The following is a 22550-nucleotide window of genomic DNA, read 5'->3' on the forward strand; positions in this document are numbered from 1 at the left end:
ATCTTGAACTAAATCTAAGGATACATGGCCCATGTGGCCCAGATGCTCATGCAGGAGCCGATTTACAAGTCTTCTTGATCTTCTGCTTTAAGCCCATCATGCTTTCGGCCCATAAATTAATCCTGTTAATTTATGGCGATAACAATCCCTTACTCTAGAATATTTTATATCTGTAAGCAGTCCCGCTGCCCCGGGTCTGACACTGGCTGGTGCTGATTTGGTGTGAGAAAGAAAACACTGTTGGATGGTTGCAGCAGAACAGAGTGTTTAAACACACTAGCAGTGGTATGTTTCATAGGATATTTTATTTTAGGAACAAGATATATTTTAGAAAAAAATCCAATTTTCACTCTCAAACTATCAGAAAGTCCAATTTTCAACATTTAATAACAAAACTGGATAACGAGGACCATCCATCTGATGAAACCGGAGAACTTTGGCCCTTTGCGTGGTTTTACATTTTTAAAATAATAAAAAATTATGCTTATATGTAAAAAATCAAAACAATTTCATTTTAAATCATAAACATATGAAACTATTACAACAAAATTTTCTAAAAAATATAACCTATTTGGTGATGCTCTATTTGAATTTGATTTATTAAAAAATAATAGGTATAACTATAAGTAAACAAATACTAGAAACATGAAAAAATTGGATCTAAATAATTATAAGTAGAGTGCCAATAGATAGTTTAAATTTTTAGAAAAATGTGGTACCCGTTTCATTTATATTTTATTTAAAATGATTTTTTATGATTTTTTTAGGTTTGAACTTAAATATTTTTAATTTTCACAAAATAAAAAACCACATTTGAAACCACCTGAAGGGTAAAATTTATACGGTTTCGACAGTTGGATAACCTCCATGATCCGATTTTGTATTTGAAGGTTGAAAATCGAATTTTTATAATAGTTCTGGATTTTTTTCCTATATTTTATTAAGAGGTATACGTTGAGCCAAGCACACCCTTTTTGCATGTGTTGTGTTCGCAAAGCTCAAATATTTGTAAACACTGCACCGAGATTGAGTGATGGATGGATACTATACCAAAGTCAGAACACAACCCTGTTTATTCTAACCTATTAAATGCTTTGGTACCACAACCTTTTTCCTACAAGCTTACGGCAACGTGCGGACAGCACCCTTTTCAAACAAATACTAATCCAACCATCTCGTCGCCGGGAGATCGAGGCTGCTATATACCCACGTCCGCCCCAGCTCGAATGGCACCCACACGCCATTAACCCATCAAGAACAAGCGCACACGCAAAGCTCAAAGCTTCGGCTCAATCCGCGGCGCACCGTACCCCGGGCGAGCCTATATAAACACGTGCGCACCATGGCTCTGCTCATCAAGCCATCACCAAGCAGCAGCACCCAAACTTGCTGTGGTTGGAGTTGGAGCACAGCAGCAGCACAAAGCCCTCTCGTCCTCGTGCCTGCCTCCTTTCCCTCCTCGTTGAGCCGCCGCCCGTTGCCGTCGTTGCTGGTCCAGTTCGGCCGGCCGCGGCGCGGACGAGGGAATAGGATCGCCATAGGTTGCGTGGCGTCGGCGTCGTCATCGGCGCGGTCGGAGGCGCCGAGCAGCAGCAAAGGCAGTAGCAGTGCGGCGGCGTCATCAGGTTCGGCGGCCATGGCGGCGGCGGCAGCGCGCGTGAAGGCGGTGGCGACGATCAAGGCCACCGTGGGCGGGTTCCTCGACAGCCTGCGACCGTCGAGGGCCATCAACGACGTCAAGGACCTCATCGGCAGGTCGCTCTACCTCGAGCTCGTCAGCTCCCAGCTTGACGCAAGTGAGCACTAGCCACTTCTCTCTACTAATAATTATATAATTTTAATAAAAGATGGAATGCTGCCCCTTTTATTCTTTTTTAAATATATGAAAACATGCATGCGCCCATCGTAATAAAGGGGTAGCAGGTAGATGCACTATTGGCTTTTGTTCGATGCATGTGTATTCGCTTACACAATTAATAAATCGGTGGCGGCTTAAAGATCGAGTAAAGTTTGGGATTCAGTTCAAAACTGCTTCAAATAATATGGTATGAATCTACCAAGATTCTATGTAATTGAGGGCCGGGAGAATGACTCATGATTGTCATACTACCTTTTCAAAATACTTCGGAGAGAATCAGAGAACAATTTAATTTAGTTGACGTTTTCTACATGGTACTAGACTACTAGTAGAACCTCACCGGTCCAAGAATTGACATTTAGGACAGAATGCCTAACTTATTTGAAATTTTGGTCACGATTGAGAGGAAATTATTTGACGGAGAAAAAAATGGAGAACCACTTGCAAAGAAGCTAGTGAGTTTATAAATATGGAGAACCACTTGTTTTCACGGAGAAAACAAGAACGAGTCCAGAGGTTGACTATGTACTGCTTCAAGAAACATGCATGGCACTGCAAGGGGAAATAAAATTATCTTTAACCGTAGATCCCCTCGCCTGGAAGCAGAGCAACCGACAAATCTACCACCGGCGCGGCCCCTGCTGCATGCGCGCAACTAGGACCATGGAAATGTCTTGTTCGGCTGGGAGATTCAGCCAGGCACAACAGTATTTTTCTCTCACGCCAAATCAGCCAGCCAGCCAGCCAACCAACCAGCAGTATTTTCCTCTCACGCCAAATCAGCCAGCCAGCCAGCCAGCCGAACAAGGCGGGAAAATGGCGGCATGCTGTGCAGCTACCGATCAGTGTAGAAGCCCGGGCAGCACGTTTACGGCGTCGCTCTCGGACACAGTACGACGGTTGAATAGGGCCTCGCCCAGATTTGGTACATAGTGCAGGCACACCGCATACGTGGCAGCCCGTTTCAGAAACTGTGCGTGTTTCACGTTTCCATCCAGGCCATTTTCAGCCTAGATCCTATCTTCGATCACTTTATTGCCTGTAGCAGGATGAGGATAGAAGAGCATGCAAGATGTGATTAACCAGTAATTAAATTTCTCCCTAAGAACAATCGCCGCCGTCTCACCTAATGATGATTACAGACGTGCACGGTTACTGGTAGTTAGAACTTGACACATAAAGTAAAGTAAAAGTAAAAGCAGGATGACGACGACGACGACGACTACTATGCTTCGGCCTAGCCTCTATCTCCCCATGGTCGTTGTAGCTAGTACGTGCAAGGAAATGACACTTCGATGGAGAGCCGACGACTTTCGCAAGGAACATGTATCTCCAACAAATTACTCATATTTCTCCCAATGCTAAAAAACAATCCTTTTGCCGGTGGGAGGTGCTGCAGCACATTACTAATTCCATCCCCCCAATATCAAAATATTTTTGATGATTATCAAAACACATCTTTTCTTTTACTCAAATGTAAGGGGGATTTCTTCCTCTATATATCCTATCATTTGAGTAATCTGCTATAGAACTTACAACAAAAAATGTAAAAAAATATTGTTGGTGATGGAGAGAAAAAATATATAGGGGATGAGAAATGTGTAATTTGTTGGAAATGCTCTCCACCTAGATAGGATGTATACTCCCTTCGTCCAAAAAAAAACAAGTCATCCTAGAAATTCTAGGACAAATTAACAAGAAGATAAAATGACCATATTTGCTCCTATTTATTATCCATATTTGGCACTAATTGATTTTTATATACATATATGCACTTTCTAAATAGGGTAGGGTGATTTATTTTTTGGACAAATTTTGAATTCTAAAGTGACTTGTTTTTTAGGACGGAGGGAGTAGCTATATACAATAGAAACCGAGCCATCTTTTCGGCCTCTTCTCTTTACTTGCATTGGCTGCATCATCTACGGTCTACTGGCAGTGACATGCCAATAAAAAGCAAAAATCATCGACGATGGGTCTTTCAGAGCAAAAGCAGGACATGTAATCTCTCCATAAGCACAATCACCATCTCTCACCTAATGATGATCACAGACGTGCACGGTTACTACTAGCTTAGCTAGAGACACAAAGTCAAAGCATAGAGACGCTACGCATGTCCCTAACCCTTTCCACATATGGAACGGAGTACTCATCCTCGTCTCGTCACCTTTTTGCGTGTCGATCGAGATGCGTCGTCGTAGTCTCTCTCTCTCTCTCTCTCTCTCTCTCTCTCTCTCTCTCTCTCTCTCTCTCTCTCTCTCTCTCTCTCTCTCTCAGCTCGCTCCTTTTGCTTGTTCTCGTCCACAGCTACCAGCAGCTGGTTCGTGTCGTCGTCGTTCGGGAGCCCTGGAGGGGTGGTCACCGCGTCACACACATCTGTCCTACTGTTATGTTTTAATTGGTAGCTAGCTGTTCACATCATTCTTATGATGATCCAAACAGGATCTAGATGGTGGCTAGGTGATCAGAGGGCCGTGTGGTGTGCAAGGTAGACGCATTATGTTGGAGGTTTCTAGTAGAAATTCGACAAGAAATTGTGTACCATATACATATAGTGCATAAGAACACGGTTCAAAGTGGTGTTTCCTTGCTTCATGTGATGAATTTTTCGACAAGGGTAAGAGATGAGGAAGAGGTTAGGTAGTGATACGTACTAGACTTGGATTGATTTTATTTTCAAGAGGTTATATATATTCACCACGCAGTAAAAAGTGAATGCCCATAGAGGTTGATGGTGTGTTAGCTGTTCTTTTCTTTTCCCCCTAGAAGCACGGTACCACCACACGCGCGGCGTTACACCTACTCACACCTAAAAGCAAAAATGAACTAACCGTGCTTGCACATGTTCCCTTCCATTCAGAATTATTATTGTCCTTAGCTAGTGGATGCATGGCTCATGGCAGGAAGCTAGCTAGCTGGATGGCTGGGAGTTATCCACGTCGTACGATCTGATCGTGCTAGCTAGCTGAGCTAACCTGTCATCTGCCGTGTAAAACATGCACCATGTCGAGTTTATGCACGTTCAAGTCATGTTACGTTGTACGTACGTGGAGTCGTAGCTAGTTTGCTTATTAGACGAAGAAGAGATCGAGAGAGAGAGAGACGTCACCGCCGGTATGCCTCGTTGTCAATGGAAGCATAAAAATATATGATTCATAATCGCCGGCTATATATTTTCCAAAATGTCAAATTAAACAAAATCTCCCCTTTAATTTTTTCCATGTTCATCATTCGCCATGGCATGCTGCTGCTTTCAACCAGTACTATCCAGATTATTCAAACAATTTCCTTTTTTATGCTATATAGAGCACTATGCATTGTCTCGATCGCTCATCTGTTCACATTGATGGATCCATTATTGATGCTTTAACTTGTGTGTCGTCGTCGTCGTCGACAAAGAGACGGGGCAGGAGAAGCCCACCCTCCGGAGCTACGCGCACAGGGTGGCGGACAACGACGACGAGGTGGTGACCTACGAGGCGGACTTCGACGTGCCGGCGGGCTTCGGTGAGGTCGGCGCCGTGCTCGTCACCAACGAGCACCACACGGAGATGTTCCTCGAGGACATCAGGCTGATGATGCCGCCCTCCTCCTCCGGCGACGTCGGCGTCGTCATCCGGTGCAGATCGTGGGTGCAGCCCAAGTCCGGCGGCGGCGGCGACGACGCGCCGGGGAAACGCGTCTTCTTCGCCAACAAGGTACAGTGATCGGTAACGTGAACGGTGCTATTCGGAAGTTATTACCGAGTGAACTGTTCTTTACTGTTACTCCAAGGACCAAATCTCATGAGGTTGACGAGTAGGTCTCGGCTCGGCTGTTCATCCATGTCAAACTCAAACCATAGGCCGTGTCTGCATGTGGTCCTGTTTATCTAGTCTTAGGGTGGACGTTAAGCTACGTAATAAATATCCACTAAATTAATTGTGGATTATCTTAATGACTAACTGGTTGATACGAAGTTATGTTAATCTTATTTCTTTATGTTTACATTTACATACTAAAAAGAAAAGAAAAAAAACTCAGGACTTGAGGAGACGGGCTATGGCACTTCACACCACAATTCTCCAGAAAATCACCATCAACAGCCCATGCGTGGCCCATGGCATCAGAAAGTTAAATGGGCCCAATCGCGGACCACAGCCCAATGGCACTGATGATTTTTTTTTTGAAGGAGACACTGATGAATTTTGAACTCGTAGCACTGAATATTTCTTCCTCTGAAGTTACATATCGGAAATTTTCTTGGTCACGACTCATAAACGTACTAGAAACCTGGCGCGGCTTTGCCGCGCCCTCGGTGTGGCTTAGCCAGTGTTATGCGGTGGTAAAATATTAAGCATCATAGTACATATTATATATGCCATAGGGCAAACAACTGTTGTTTCAAAGACATGATCACAATAGCTTGGGGAACCCAGTTAGTGGGCCCTCGGCCCTAGACACACTGATTTTTAAAACAGTTTCTTAGAAGTCGGAACTCTCTGATGATGGATTGAAAGCCACCTGATCACCACAATCCAAGTTGTGTCCAGAGTGCTCAGGGCCAACTCCCATCAAGTCAAGATAGTATTGGTAATGAGATACCATAGTTGTGATTCCTGGTGAACATCAACAAGCGGATCCAAGATTATCAACAAAGTGACATATCAGTCTGACCTGTAAACAGGAATAGCGCCTCTGCCATAGTACTCATTGCAATCATGAGAGTAGCTCTGACTGGGGCTCAATTCATGGTTGTAGCAAAGCCCCCAAGCCATTGCACCACCATGTGCTTCACTATATCCATCTGATAGAAGACATAGTTACAGTACTTATCAGAAGTTACTTGGCAAAAAATCAGATTAATGTGCAGAATATTCCAAATTAGGCGTCGTGGCTATCTCTTTCTGAGATTTATGGAATCGGGTGATAGATTGCTGGGTATCAGGAAACTGTTCGGAGGGAAGTTTCTATAGCTAATGATAAATTTCTATAGCTAATATGATGATTTGGGAAATCTGTTAGCTTAGAATAATTAGAGACAATTTCAGATTAGATATGGTACCACTTAAATTATTTTTTTTCAATTAAATGACAGCCGAATAAGATCTTGTGGAGATTTATATGACTGAATGGGCAATAGAACAAACCTAGCAAAGCAAAAAATATGTGTTGTATTGACATTTCATCAAATAGTAAATAAGCATGGAAGCAGATGAGGAGTTTGGCACTTCAATCAATATGGGTTGATTACATAGATGAAATGAAATTTAGCTAACATATAAGTACTACTTGCAGAATGGGGTTCACTACAGCAATTTCAGCATACAGTTTTCTATACTAGATAGCATTTTGGATCATAGTTTGGGGAAGAAGAAGCAATATGGTTTAGAAAGGCATACCTGTTACAGGAAGCTAGGATCACTTCGGATCTCGGTAAGTGGCCGTCGGAGAGGCGTGAACGAGGCAGTCGCCGGTCGGCACAACAATGTGAAGGTTGGCGTCGCCGGTCCCGTCGACGAAGACGGCAGGGTTGGCGTGGCCGTCGGCTGCGTCACCTGCGATGAGATCAAACGTCTGGGCCCTCGTGTTTCTCTTTGTATTGTATATCAGATCGAGCGTATGGGGAAGGAACTTCTGTGTGAATTCAAGAAGTTGTGCGTTAGAAGTGCGGTCTTGTGGAAGGCGAAGTGTATCTGAGATTTGTGGAAGAACTGTGGTGGAAAAGGATACCGGAGCAACGGAAGATATTTAGCTTGTGTTCCGGCTTGCCGTCGGCACGGCTCCTCGTCCGCTCGGGAAGTTTCTAGCGATTCAGAAGAGGAAGCGTCGCGAATTTCCTTGCTGGAGTACTAAGCACGTTCAGGAAGATTATTGTCTCCAATACGTGCGTTCAGGAAGCTAACCTATATACGCTTGCTTTTCTCCAGCCGTTGCTTGAGAATCCAATGGACCAAAATTGTTGTAGACGTGGCGCTACATGGGATCGATTTTCACCCAAGTGCAGGGTCAAGTTTCGTCTATTAAAGATGCGCGACGCTTGTGCAGCCTTACCTGCCGAGCCAGACGCCGCCGGGGATCTGGAGCTACCGGAGAAAGGACCTGGAGCAGAAGCGCGGCGACGGCCGCGGGCAGCGGAAATCCACCGACCGTGTCTACGACTACGACACCTACAACGACCTCGGCGACCCCGACAATGGCGCCGACAAGACCCGGCCGGTCCTCGGCGGCACCAAGCAGTTCCCCTACCCGCGCCGCTGCCGCACCGGCCGGCCCATGTCCACCAAAGGTAACCTACCATTAATCACGGCGTCCTCAAGCAGGTCACCGATCGACCATGTCAGGACTCAGGACTAAGGATCGCGTGTGTTTTTCTCGATCGCAGACCCGAAGACGGAGACGAGGAGCGGCGACAACTACGTGCCGAGGGACGAGGCGTTCTCGGAGGAGAAGCAGCTGCAGTTCTCGGTGAAGACGCTGCAGTCGGTGCTCCACGCCGCCGTGCCGGCCGTGCAGTCCACGCTCATCGACCCCGACCTCGGCTTCCCGTCCTTCTTCGTCATCGACAAGCTGTTCGAGGACGGGGTCGAGCTGCCCAGGGCCGAGCAGCTCGGATTCCTCGCCGGCGTCCTGCCGCGCCTGCTGCAGAAGCTCCGCGACAGCCCCGGCGACCAGGTCCTCCTCTTCGACAGGCCCGCCAATGTCAAGAGTACGTCTTGCACTCTCTTGCTTGTTTTCAGAACAAATTAAAATTGCACGAGCAGGACGAAATTCTTGCTAGCTAGCTCTGGATTCGGCAATGGGCATTGATCGATCGGTCACCAAGTGCTTGCAGAGGACAAGTTTGCATGGTTGAGGGACGAGGAGTTCGCGAGGGAGACGCTTGCCGGCATGAATCCGTACGCAATCGAGCTCGTCAGGGTAAGTCTCCGGGCAACTTCTGTTTTTTTTCCTTCTAAAATGATAAAATCTTGTGCAGATATGCATGTACATTGGTTGAAATGTTCATCAGGTAATTAAGATTTTGATCCATGTCTGCACAAAACCTTGCAGGAGTTCCCTCTGAAGAGCAAGCTCGACCCGGCGGTCTACGGGCCGGCGGAGTCGGCGATCACCGCCGAGGTGCTGGAGCAACAGATGAGGCGCGCCATGACGGTCGCCGAGGCGGTGAAGCAGAAGCGGCTCTTCATGCTGGACTACCACGACCTGTTCCTGCCGTACGTGCACAGGATCCGGGCGAAGGAGCACACCACCATGTACGGCTCCCGCACCGTCTTCTTTCTCTGCGACGACGGCACTCTGCGGCTGCTGGCCATCGAGCTCACCCGGCCGGCGTCGCCGGCGCAGCCGCAGTGGCGGCGCGTGTTCACCCCGTCCACGGACACCACCGAGTCCTGGCTGTGGCGGATGGCCAAGTCCCACGTCCGCGCCCACGACTCGGGCCACCACGAGCTCGTCAGCCACTGGCTGCGCACGCACTGCGCCGTGGAGCCGTACATCATCGCCGCAAACCGGCAGCTCAGCGAGATGCACCCCGTCTACCAGCTGCTGCGCCCGCACTTCCGCTACACCATGCGGATCAACGCGCTCGCGCGGTCGGCGCTCATCAACGCCGGTGGCATCATCGAGCTCTCCTTCTCGCCGCAGAAGTACGCCATGGAGCTCAGCTCCGCCGCGTACGACCAGCTCTGGCGCTTCGACACGGAGGCGCTCCCCGCCGACCTCATCCGCCGGGGGATGGCCGAGGAGGATCCCACGGCGGAGCACGGCCTGAGGCTCGCGATCGAGGACTACCCGTTCGCCAACGACGGCCTGCTGATCTGGGACGCCATCAAGGGGTGGGTGCAGGCGTACGTCTCGCGGTTCTACCCCGACGCCGGCAGCGTCGCCGGCGACGCGGAGCTGCAGGCGTTCTGGGCGGAGGTGCGCGCCGTGGGCCACGGCGACAAGAAGGACGCGCCGGGGTGGCCGGCGCTGGACTCGCCGGAGAGCCTGGCGCACGCGCTGACGACCATCATCTGGGTCGCGTCGGCGCACCACGCCGCCGTCAACTTCGGGCAGTACGACTTCGGCGGGTACTTCCCCAACCGGCCGTCCATCGCGCGCACCAACATGCCGGTGGAGGAGCCCGTCGACGCCGCCGCGCTCGCGACGTTCCTGGACAACCCGGACCAGGCGCTCCGGGAGTGCTTCCCGTCGCAGGTGCAGGCGACGCTGGTGATGGCCGTGCTGGACCTGCTGTCCACGCACTCCCCCGACGAGGAGTACCTCGGCGGGCTGGAGACCGCGCCGTGGAGCGACGACGCCGAGGTGCAGGCGGCGTACGGCGAGTTCAACGCGCGGCTCAAGGAGATCGAGGGGATCATCGACGCGAGGAACGCGGACGGGAGGCTCAAGAACCGCTGCGGCGCCGGCATCGTGCCGTACCAGCTCATGAAGCCCTTCTCTGAGGCCGGTCTGACGGGCAAGGGCATCCCCAACAGCACGTCCATCTGAGTTCATGGAGCTCCTTCTAATTGCAATTCATAGTGGTGCATCTGGAAATTAACTAAACACGTGCTAGGGATGAAATTAAACTTATTTCGATGCATGCTGTATATGGATTTATTTTCTCTTACATTTTTATGTTGATGAAGTGTTCATTTTCTCCTTTGGTCCGTGTATGTGTATATGCAAGGGGTCCTGTATTTGTAAGAAAAAATATCATAAATTAATATTGAAAGGTATTGCGTTTGGTTTTGGAGCTCACGGTTGCATGTCAATATAAGCGACAGTTGGAACAGAGCGTGGCGACTAAAGGTAGGCATACGTTGATGTACAAGATATGTTTGCTAAATTTTGTTGATGCAACCCCTGGCTTTCTACTGTTCAAGATCCACACGATTCAGTTACTCATACATTTATGTAGCATGATCTATATCCAATCTTGTACCACATCACATCGACAAAAATCACAACTGAGATTACACAGTACAAGACAGACACTCACAACGCACGCACACCCACCCACACCCCTATGAATATACGTATGCAAACCCTACCCCTATGAGTATCTTCGAAGACTGAGTAGGCAAATCATCGACGAAGTCACTACAGGGCGCCTCGCTGTCGACGAAAACGTTGCCTAGCACTTAATGCACAACGCCGTTAAATCCTGAAATATTCGCTCACATGGGGGAGTCGAACGCAGGACCTGAGGTGTTACTAAGGCTTTTGTAACCACCAGGCTATAGACCCTTTCACAAATCACAATTTATTCAGGTTGATATTGTGTTTGAACTTTTCAAGCTTCCTTATGGCTAGAAGGTTAATCCAACTGATGACCTATCGCTATCATGTGGAGAGCGCAACTATGCGTGGCCTGCTGCGACTCTCGTAGAAAGAAACTGGGCTGCCGTGGCATATATACTTCTACGTTGAGCTCAAAAAAAAAATATGATAACTTTATTCTAGTTTGTCCAATTTCAAGTCCACTACCATTATATTCTTCACAATAACATCTACAAAACTAGACCTATAATGCATATATTTTGAAATATTTTTTTTACAAACTGATAACTTATATCGAGTGTGCAGTAGCTACTTATGTATTAAGTGTGTAGCAACTTATGTGTAAACTAGATAATAAATTAGGTAGATAAATTGCTATAAAAATTAATTTTACCCTCTATATTGTTTATCTGGAGTATCTACATAAGTTATCATACTATCTCTATATAAGTTGTTAACATATGTACTATATGATGTTATACATAGTTATATAGACAATTTATTATCCAATCTTTACAAGTTGCTTGATACATTTGTCTAAAATTGTTAGTAGAAAAAATAAGCATACAACATACATTGCTATATGGTATAAGTTTGATACATTGCATATATGTACGTTGTTAAGTTGTGTCCATAAAAAAATCATCTATTAATTTTTACATAAGTTTTATGCATATTTTTATTGCTTGCAATTAATATAACTCGACTGGCACATAAAACAACTTCAAAACGTATCAAATATGGATCTTGTTTTGTAGATTTCTAAAAAAACACAATGGTGCAAACGGATTTAACAAAGGACACTCGATTTGAGAGTAATGATCATTTTAGGAAAATATATCCGTTTTCCATTGCACGTATCACCGTGGTCCTCTGACTCAGACGGTTCATGCGTTTCTCCTTTCATTAATCACTTGCGAGCAAATAATAGGCTAGCAACTGGAACGGACCAAGGGGCACATGGCAGCGTAGCGTAGAGTCGCGCGCTGCTCATTTGGTGCGACTAGTCGAGCGCTAACTTGATTCTTTCATAAATCTATCGACAACTTGTTTATTTTGTTAAAACAAAATGAACCTATAGTAATTTATATGCAAGTCTTTCTTGAAAAATATGAAAATTCACTTCAATATAACATGAAGGGCAATCCCCCACTAGCATTGTGCCATACCAGCTCGTGAAGCCCTTCTCTCAGCTCAATGTAATATGAATGGCATCCCCCAATAGCTCCTCCATCTCAGCCCTTACTTATCAGAGAGCATCTAATGGGATTTATCAGACTGAGAAACTAACTGAACTTAGAGGGCATCTAATGGAATTTATCGGATTGAGAAACTAACTGAACTTACTTCGACGAGCATATTTAACGTAGATCCATACAAATTAATGTACTATATGTATCCAATACTTATATCAACTTTACCCGTAGCATGCCACGAGCGTTTTTTTTTTTGGAAAAAGTCCACTTTTCAACCTTCATCTATTGCACGCATCCGATTTTGGACCTTAAAAACCAGACAGCCCACACCCACCAACTATCCAATGCAGACACTCTCCCCCCCCCCCCCCCCGAAGCCATACCACCCCAGTTTTGGTACAGATCACCGTCCCACGTGGCAGACCTCGCACAGTCAGCAGTCCACGTGGCACTCAGCATCCTATGGGCCTTAAAGGGCCTAGTGGCAGCCCAGACCGTCCCCATCTCTCTCCCCGATCTCCTCTGAAACCCTAGGTGAGAGTGAGGCGGCCTGGGCGGCGGCGGCGGTTCCTAACGTCCGCTTCGGCGGTGGCCGCAGGCGACGTGCGCGTGGCGGCAGCCACCTAGGCGGCGGTGGCGGTGGCGGTCCAGATGGCCACATCGAGGAGCTCGAGCAACTCCAGGCAATGGAGCTCGGGCCGGTCTCAGCCATGGAGCGAGGACGACAATAGCGAGGAGTACTCGTCGCCCATCCGCTACCGCGTTGGGCCTCTAGACTATGAGCCCGCGGTTCCTTGCAAATGTGGCAAGAAGGCCGCACGGTGGATCTCTTGGAGCAACGACAACCCAGGAAGAAGGTATCTGAAGTGCTTCTTTGCACGGGTGAGTAGCATTGGATGTACTGATTAGGAAAAAATTGTTCCATCCTATTTTGTTGTGCTCTAAATTGCTTCACTTTCAGTCGGGTGTGTGTGATTTCTGAGAGTGGTATGAAGCCAACATGGCGACGTCGTTCATAGCCCAGCTGCTGGTGGACTTGCGTGATGCTGCGAGGGCGCTGAGGAAAGAGAAAAAGGACCTCAAGGCACTCCTTGGTAAAGCTGGAGCAAAGGTGGATGTGGAAGTCCAGCTGTGGAACCAAGTTGCTGTCCTTGATGCTCGAAATGTTGAACTGGTTGGTAGGGTGAATAAGCTAGAGAAAGAAAGAGTAGTGTTTATGTTTGTGTTTTTTTATCTGTGTTGCTATTGTAGTAGGGTTATGGGTTAATATCTGGCAAGTGATGTAATGGGCCCAAATTGTATGCTGATGTGTAGGTGTGATGGATAAAAACCATCTAGTTGATGTTCTTGTATGCTGATGTCTAATTGTAATGGTTATAAACCATTCAATTGATGTTCTTTTGTGTTTCAGAAGAAGGAAACATTTTATGTTGTGATATATGGTCAAGCTGTTATAATCATGACACATCTTTAGATAAGCAATGACATAAAATTACGACTGCAGATTCATGACATACATAGATAAGCCATAAGTTTGACATTACAAATTCAGGACACAAATAGATGAGCCATAAGTCTGGCATTACAAATTCAGGACACAAATAGATGAGCTATAAGTCTGGCATTACAAATTCAGGACACAAATAGATGAGCCATAAGTTTGGCATTACAAGTTCAGGACAGTAGGACACAACAGATACTTGAAACTAGAGCTTGGCAGGTCTACTAGGAGGAAGCATCAGATATTCTTGGTACTTTGTAGGTGTGGATTTCTTCCTTTTTGTTGGCTCCTGCGCAGTGACCTTGGCAAAAGCTGATCCTAATGTCACATTGACAGTAACACTAGAGCTTGCTTGTGACTGGTGGACTTGTGCATGTAGCTTGAGAGAACCAGTACCACCTGATGATGTTCTTACTCTTGCCATAGCTTTAGTTTTTGTAACATTTGCCTTCTTTTGTTTAGGATTTTACAACAGAGAAAAAGTAAGTAATAATCAAGAGAATAGTGTCAGTAATGGACAAGAGATTAAGACATATGTACCTGAGTTTTTGCTCTTGGTTCACTAGATGAATTGGTGTCTGTAGTTCTCTTCCTCTTGCTTCCCACGTTTGCACTGGCAGAGCTTTGGTGGAGCAAGTGGCTTTTCCCTCTCTGAACTGGGCCAACTGTGCATACCCTCAAGCGGTTGTAGATAGTGAGAATAAGTTTTCTTGAACTCAGATACTCTATAACATGGTGCAATGTAGTCATCTAGTTGGTTTGTCTTGAAGAATATGCAACTGATTGCATGAGGACATGGCAATCCTGAAAATTGCCAGTATCTACAAGAACAAGTCTTCTCTAAAAGATTTACTGTGAATCTATGGTCCCAATGCACCACCTCAAAGCAGTTATCACCATTGCAAATGGCATGGCAATATCCAGACAGTTTGATATAACCATTCATTATTCTCAAGATGTTGGGACATATCAGAGTTTGTCACCTATCAGACTTAGCACTATTTTCCTAGATCCTCACCATGACCTTCCTCCTTATAGTCTCTAGCATGGTAATGATTGGGAAGAATTTGGCTTCAACAATTCATTTGTTGAAGGATTCACACATATTATTGTCAACTGAGTCACAGTTAGAGCCTAACCTGAACCATGCCCTACTCTAGTGAGTGGGATCAGTGTTCAACACTGCTGCTGCTCCTTCTTTGGTTGCATGTGCAAGCTTAGCTCTTGCCAAATTAAACAGCATTTTGCATGGTGCTTTGGCACATCTCCACCATTTCTTTTGCCACTCCTTCTTGAATTTTTTCTTCCAGTTTGCATATATGTGTTTGGCACAATTTCTATGCTCAGCCAGAGGGGCCCATTTCTCTATAGCAGCAAGAACACCCTTCTACTGGTCAGATATGAAGACCCAGTCATCTCCTTCACCAACTTCCAAATCCCTAAACAAAATATCACAGAACCAATCCTAGGAGTATTTGTTCTCATTCTCCACCACTGCCCAAGCAAGTGGGTACATTTGATTGTTTGCATCTCTTGCAACAGCACAAAGCAGTTCACCATTGGTTGCACCCTTGAAAAAACACCCATCCAAACCAACAACTTTCCTGCAGCTTGACTTGAATCCTTTCTTGCATGCATCTAGGCAGATATACATTCTATTAAAAATATTAGAAGTTTCATCCTGGAGCTTCATTATCACTATGCTTCTAGGGTTACTCCTTAAAAGCTCAAGCTGATAGTCAAAAAGCCTTTGATATTGTCCCTTGGTGGCATCTAGCAGCTTCTGCATTACCATGGCCTTTGCTCTCTTCAGTTTAGGAATACTTACATCTGCAAACATTTCTTCCTGGACAATGGCCTTCATGCTATCAAGCCTCCAAGTTGGGTTTGCCATTATCATCTTCTCATACTTTTCAGCAATTCTTCTTGCTGTGACCGGACTATTGTCTCTTCTAGGTGGACAAGTGTGTTCATTCTTGAAGCTTGCTATCTGCCAGCTACTGGTGGTTGAGTTTGTTGACAACAAACATACCCAAGGTCATGTGGGCCAGTCAAATTTTGCCCTCACTCTGTCAGCCTCATCTTTGATAAACTTAATCACTTTTCTCTCAGCTAATCCATACTTGATTATGGCTTTCTTGAACTATTTCTTTCCACTGAATTTCATTCCTAAAGAAAATTTTGGATTCTTCTTAGAAAACCTTGGATACTTGCTAACCCCTTTGCTGCCATCACTATCATCAGATGACTCATTATCATCACTGCTGTTAACATATGGGGTGCCTTGGCCTTCATCTTCTATGACAGTGTAGTCACCAGCTTGAGTATGAGACCCTTGTATAAACACATCATCTAACTGTGCAGCTTGTCCTGAGTTCACCTTCTTCTTGAACTGCTTGAAATTTTTCAATATCTCATTTGCTTCATCATCTTGTTCTGATGCTTCATCGTCTCCAGGCAAGAAATCACTATCAGAGCTAGAGTTCCCACCCGTGTTGTCACCAGTTCCCACCTGTGCCTTCTCTTTGCTAGGGCTATAGAATTCCTTCATTTTTTCTATTTACTTCTATACTTTATCTCTACTTGATGGCAACAGTAGTAAGGGACCTGATCTCATGTCAGCATCTTGATTACCTACTTCTTCTTCCTCATCTTCCCATTCTTCATCTAGCTCGTTCTCATAGTCACTGTCTTCATCAGCATCATGCTCAATCTCTTTGCCCTCGTCATCTGACCTTTCTTCTATATCCAAAGCCTCAACATACATTTCTGCAACACAGCCTTATTCAGTGCTATTTGACATCTCCAAACAAGTCTTGTCATCTACCACTACTCTTAGTCCAGCTGACAGTTCCTTTCCAGGGGGAAGCCAATGCAACAAAGTTCCCTCATCAATTGCACAGTGGTCTTTCAGATGTCCAATTACTCTGGAAGGGACACTTTATCACGGTCAATATATGACATAGCCTGAGATCCACCACAATAGTGCACCGTCTTCCCATCACGAATGAACTCCCCATTGTAAAAGAACCGAACAGGCAGAAAACCCAACACATCCATGTTGCAACTATGTAAACAAACCAAGACATCCAGCATAAATAATAGATCTGCATGCAGTTGTACTAAAAAGAGTGCTACAGCCGAATAATAATCAAATCCCTAAGCTTAAACAACTCAACACAGCCTAATCGTTCCAATACCTAAGGATAAACAACTATAACTCAGACTAATCGCTCCAATCCCTAAGCATAAACAACTAAAACTATCCAGTCCATCGATTCCATTTGCTTAAACTAATGGAATGCATCCAAATCGGAAATCCTACTCCACAAACTTACCTCTTTCTATGGATCCTTTACGTCTTGGAGCTGCTCGACCTCCCTGAAGCCGCCATCAATGTCGCTCCGTCCTCTAGGGTTTCACACGGGGTTGGGGAATTTCGGAGACAGGGAGAGGAGAGAGGCCGGCTAGCAGATCTACTGCCGTCGCCGCCCGCCGCAGCTAGGGTTCGGCGGGATTGGAGAATTTCGGGGGGAGAGAGAGGAGGGAGGTGGCTGCGCTGGATCCAGGCCTTTTAGGCCCGTGGTGCTGACTGGCCATCCGGTGCCACGTCGGACGCGTGACATGGCCTGAAACCGGGGTGAAATCGGCTCGGGGGTGTGATTTGTCCGGTATCAGAAGTTGCGTGGTGCAGTCTATCTGGTTTTGCAGTTTAAGGTCCAAAATCGGACGCGTGCAATAGATGAAGGTTGAAAAGTGGACTTTTTCCCCCTTTTTTTGAAAATTACGAGCGTATTTGCCTAGTATACCAACCTGGTACAGTACCAATTTTACATTCCACGGGCATACGTCTAGGATTGAAGTACTGTGCTCGTCATAGTCAGCTACTCTGTCACGGTTCTAGAAAGCAGGGGCTGCTTGAAGCCATCATCAGCAGGCCCATTTGCTTCGCAGTCGTAGTTCTTCTGGTCACCCGGCGCCTCCTGCAGCGCCATCCTCGCGCGCCGCCTGTCCGCGGGGTATGTCCAGTACAGCGCCGAGTACGCGAGGCAGCAGATGGTCGCCGGCACGGCGATCTCCGTGAAGATCGCCTTCCCCAGAGTGGTGGCGTTCTCCCGGGCGGCGGCCTGCGGGCTCGCGCCGCCTGCGCCCTGTACCCGAAGACGCGCTCCGCCAGGATGCCCACGACGGGCGCCCCGAACGACGCGACAAGGCTCTCGAAGCACATGTCAAGAGCGTACGCGGCCGTCCTCGCCTTCTCCAGCACGATCTCTGCCAAGATAGGGCTGCCAGGCGAGGCGAAAACCGAGTTATTAGCTTGCAGATGGGAATGCAAGCAGCATGAAAAATGGTGCTGTCATCTCAACGTTTCATCTCACCTGCTGGTGGAAACCGTGCTCCAGGCCATAGCGACGCCCAAGAGAAAGAACCCGCCGGCGTACACGGCGCCCGCCAGTGGCCAGCCGGGACGCGCAGGCAGAAGTAGGAGGGCGGCCAGCGGGACGACGGACGCGTTGGACGCATGCGCCAGCACAACCCGGCCCGCGTCGGGGAACCGCCGCGCCGCAAGGTCCCCGGCGAACCCCGCGAGCAGGGAGCCGAGCCCGATGGAGAGGCAGTTGAGGCTGGTCACCACGGTGGTCTCCCAGTACGTGAACCCCACGAGCTCCAGCCACATGGCCATGAACGTTAGTGCAAACCACGGCACCTGCGAGGCTGCCCCCTGCGCCACGATGAACCAAAAAGTGGGGACGCTCGCCACGGCCTTGGCTTCCCGGGCGAGCTCCGCCACTGCGGGCGCGGCCGTGGCGTTCCGCGTTCCCGGCCTAGAGTCAGCGGCGAGCAGCCACGTCGCGACGGCAATCGCGACGCTGACAAGCGCGAGGGCGTGGAACGCCATGCGCCAGCCAGGGACGCCGAGGAAGGCCGTGGGTGCAAGCAGCACGACCAGCGATGTCCTCATCGCGCTGCCCAGGCCTTGCACCATAAACAACCACCCGAGCGTGGAGCCGCGCGTGTCGTCGTCGCTGTAGTCGGCGACCAGGGAGGTGACCGTGGGCAGCACCAGCGCCATGCCGACACCGTTGAAGCCCCTCACGACCGCCATCTGAGCGACCCTGCCGGAGGCGCCGACGAGCGCGGTGGCCGCGGCGCAGAGGAAGGTCCCCGCGGCGACGACGCGGGCGTGGTCGAAGCGCGCCGCGGCCCACACCGCGAGCGGGTAGCACAGCGCCTACACGAGCACGCGGCACAGCGTGATGGAGCCCAGTGAGGCGGGCGACGCTCCCAGCACGGCGCCCACCTCCCTAAACATCGCCGGCAGAAGGTTCTCATCGGAGCTCTCCAGCAGCGCCGCCGCAGTCACGAGCGACAGCGTCCGCCGCCGCCGCTGCCCCCACGCCGATCTAGTAGTCCCCCCATTATTCCTTCTGCTAGATATCTAGGCAATTTTTGGTATATTTTAATTCCAAAATTAAATGTATAAACTAGCAATATTTCTATGACTTTAAGGAGTAAAATAAAACATGTGAACATGTTTATACTTATCACACATATAAGCATAAACAATATAAATAACCAAAGTTTCAGGGAGTACCCTGAAGCGGGGCCGTTGCCGGAGGCATTGGCTGCGCTGTTACCAACTGGAGTAGACATCTACTCGGTTGGCCTCAGTCGAAGTAGTCGAACTAAATCGGTGCAGGAAGAAGTTCGCAGTGCAGTCCCGCGAACGGTCACCAAGATGTAGTCGACGTAGTCGTTCGGCCACCAGAATGTAGTCGACGTAGTCGTTCGGCTTGTCCACCAGGAAGTAGTCGTACAATCGGGCAAAGCCTTAGTATTTTTGAGCAGTCACGCTAAAGCGTTACCCAAAAACCTGATTGACCGCCTATCCCATGCAGGATCTCAAGGCGAGCAAGGTTTCGGAGGCCTGCTCAAGCTAATTCTGTGCGCGCAGAAATTAGCGTTGGGGAACTCAGTTGTTGCAACTGGAGAGGGAGAAGAGAGGAGCCGAGTTGCCTCAGTGCTCTGGTGCAGGATGGATGAGGGGAATGGCACTCCTTATATAGTGACTCAGGTGCTCAGAATCGTTGAACCTGGACACCATCAGAGTCATTTAGGTGATGCGGTTATGGCCATTAATTACAGATTTAATTGCACGATTAATTGCTATCAACGGCAAAATAGCCATCACATCGCACCGCGCCACGCCACACCGCACCGCACCGCACCGCACCTGCACGTCACGTCCGGCCGCGCACGCGCACGCGCGCGCGTGTGGTTCACCGTCCTCCTCTTACCGGCTTCATAAGTGGTGTACATGTAACACCCGGTTTATAAAAGAACATAAACCGAGCAATCATATACGTGCCAGGATCAAGTCACACGTATATACAACAGAATGAACAGTATATCATAGCACATATCACGTAAAAAGATATAATAAATCGAAATACGAATGTTATTTATTACAATAATGACAAAATGTCTGATACAGCGGAAGCGAAGTACAAAATACGATAAAAGCTCTCCGAAGCTGAAGCAGGGCGCCACAGGGACGTCGACTGGGAGACGAACACCTAGAAGTCCTCGTAGTCCTGGTAGCGCTGAGCGAACTCCCTCGCGTCGGCAGGAACTGAGCAGCAGTAGCGTAGCCAAGAGGAAAAAGTAGAGAAGAGGCAAGGGTGAGTACACAACTTGTACTCAACAAGTATAACACAAACTATGAGGCTCTAAGGTTGGCTGACTCAACTGCATTAGCTTTTAAGTGTTGGCAAAATTTTATTAAAGCTATTTACTACGAATTGATGAATTACCATTAACCCAGTTACATAGTCATTAATCAGAATTAAATTATACTACTACTGAGAACCAAACCACGACCAAGCCACCAAGGTAACCCCGAGAAGCACCTCCCTCGTCGGAAGGAGATAACTTCACTAATCAAAAGGAGGATCTGGGCCGCTCATAACCGTGAGCACGGCTAGTATACCAGTTTTACACTCTGCAGAGGTTGCACATCTTTACCCACAAGTCGTGAGCTACGCCAGTTGTTCATCACACTTCCTTAGGTGAGATGACTGGCAAACTCACTACGAGGCCGTTACAAAGGACACATTGGCAAGGTGTAACCGCTAAGGAATCAGGCTCCGCAACGATGGTAACCACCTCGAGGGGGTACAAGACACACAGACCAGCCTCGTAGCCTGGCCACCATTGAAGCTCACCACCCCCCATGCCCCGTCGGTAAGTTACTCCCGAACCAAAATGGCCTAATTAGTAAGCCAAGACCGTCCCATTCCAGTCTTGTGGTAGCGCTGTTGTCCCAGGTTGTCGCTCTATGAACCGGTCCTTATGGAGAGTGGCCAACCAAGCACTAAGCACCGTGCTGGCCCCCTAAACCATGTTTCTAACAAAAGCCAATTTTAACGAGACGTGAGCCACTCAAGCCACACAGAGTGCCACTCTCAGAATTAAGTTCAAGTAAACCATTAGTCAAATTAATTAAAAAGGACCAGAGTGTGTTATAGCGCAGCAACCTAGCACAACTAACCAAAATGCAACCCAAGGGTATATCTAAAGGATATAAACTGGCTAGGAAATCCTTAAAGGCATACAATATTAAAATGCAGTATGAAATTGTATTTAAAGATGATAGGTTGTTCATGTTATACTTGCCTTCCTCGTACTGCTCCTGCTGCTGCTCGAACTGCTCGGAAGAAGGCTGCTCCTGGTACTGGTACTGGGGCTCCTCAGATGGATCAACGTCTACTCACGAACACATGGCCAAAACAATGCACGAAAATAAGCATACAAGCAAACACTAACAAAAACTAAGAAACAGTACAACAATACATAAAAACAGCAAGAAAAACTAAGCTAAAACTATTCTACTCGTTACAACGATCGCGTGGATATAAAGAACGCTAAAAACGGAGCTAAAACGTATAAACTAGGCCCAAAACAAGTTCTAGGGGCTTATTTGTAAGAAAACTAAAGCTTCAGGGGCTTTTCTGCTAAAACCGAGGGCTAAAATGTAATTAAACACTAACTCCAGGGTCTAACTCGCAAAAACTACCAGACTGGACGGCGGGTTGTATTTTAAAGAAACCCAGGGTGTTAAGTGCTAAAAACCGGACCTAAATCTAATTGTTTTTGAACTACCAGGGACGGCGGGTTTATTAAAGAAGACTCCAGGGTCTCTTATGCAAAAGAGCCCAGCTGAAGCGGTACGCACGGATCTGATCCATTGGATCACGATCCGGCGGCTGAGAACAAAACGGTTCGGGATCTAATCTAAGCCGCAGGAAACGGATCCGACGGCCGGGATCGAATGGGCGCGCGGTGCGGCGGCGGGACACGCCGGAGCAGAGCTCCGCGGCGGCGGGCTCGCCGGAGACGCCCAACCCGGCGCTCCGGGGGTCAAATAGGCCCGGAGTTGGGTCTGGGGTGGACTTCAAGGTATGCGTAATCCACTGGAAGTGGATTCGCGGGGCTGCAGGGTGCGCGGTGTGGTGCACGGCGATGAGGGCGGCTCGGGGCGGTGAGCCTCGCCGGCGTGGTGTGTTCCGGGGGGTCCCAGGGCTACGGCCCGTCTAATCTAGCGCCAAAACGACAAAGGGGGTGAGCTGGTGCTTACAGAGGGCTCGGGGCGGTCAATTCGCGGCGCAGGGGACCGGCGGCGAGGTCTGGGCGGCGAGTCGGTGCTGGGTCCGGGGAGAGGTCGATGGGGCACAGCTCCGGGCCT

At 48.0% G+C, this 22550-nt stretch overlaps 1 protein-coding gene and 1 long non-coding RNA gene across 3 annotated transcripts; one reads left to right on the forward strand and one right to left on the reverse strand.

The window, feature by feature from the left end:
• Positions 1 to 1194: 1194 nt before the first annotated feature.
• On the forward strand, positions 1195 to 10333 carry LOC120712798 (probable lipoxygenase 8, chloroplastic). The gene is made up of 6 exons (XM_039998681.1): positions 1195 to 1796; positions 5258 to 5556; positions 7886 to 8126; positions 8223 to 8546; positions 8673 to 8758; positions 8891 to 10333. The coding sequence occupies exons 1-6, from the start codon at positions 1343 to 1345 to the stop codon at positions 10331 to 10333; spliced, it is 2847 nt and encodes a 948-aa protein (XP_039854615.1). The 5' UTR covers positions 1195 to 1342.
• On the reverse strand, positions 6176 to 7871 carry LOC120712799. Of its 2 annotated transcripts, XR_005691017.1 has the most exons (3): positions 7571 to 7871; positions 7240 to 7474; positions 6323 to 6644 (listed from the first exon to the last, which is right to left on the reverse strand). It is a non-coding gene; the product is annotated as an uncharacterized LOC120712799 (long non-coding RNA). The 2 variants fall into 2 exon arrangements; XR_005691016.1 differs by having other exon boundaries at positions 6176 to 6644; positions 7240 to 7871.
• Positions 10334 to 22550: the final 12217 nt, after the last annotated feature.

Source organism: Panicum virgatum, chromosome 6K, assembly GCF_016808335.1.
Source record: "Panicum virgatum strain AP13 chromosome 6K, P.virgatum_v5, whole genome shotgun sequence".
Lineage (NCBI taxonomy): Eukaryota > Viridiplantae > Streptophyta > Magnoliopsida > Poales > Poaceae > Panicum > Panicum virgatum.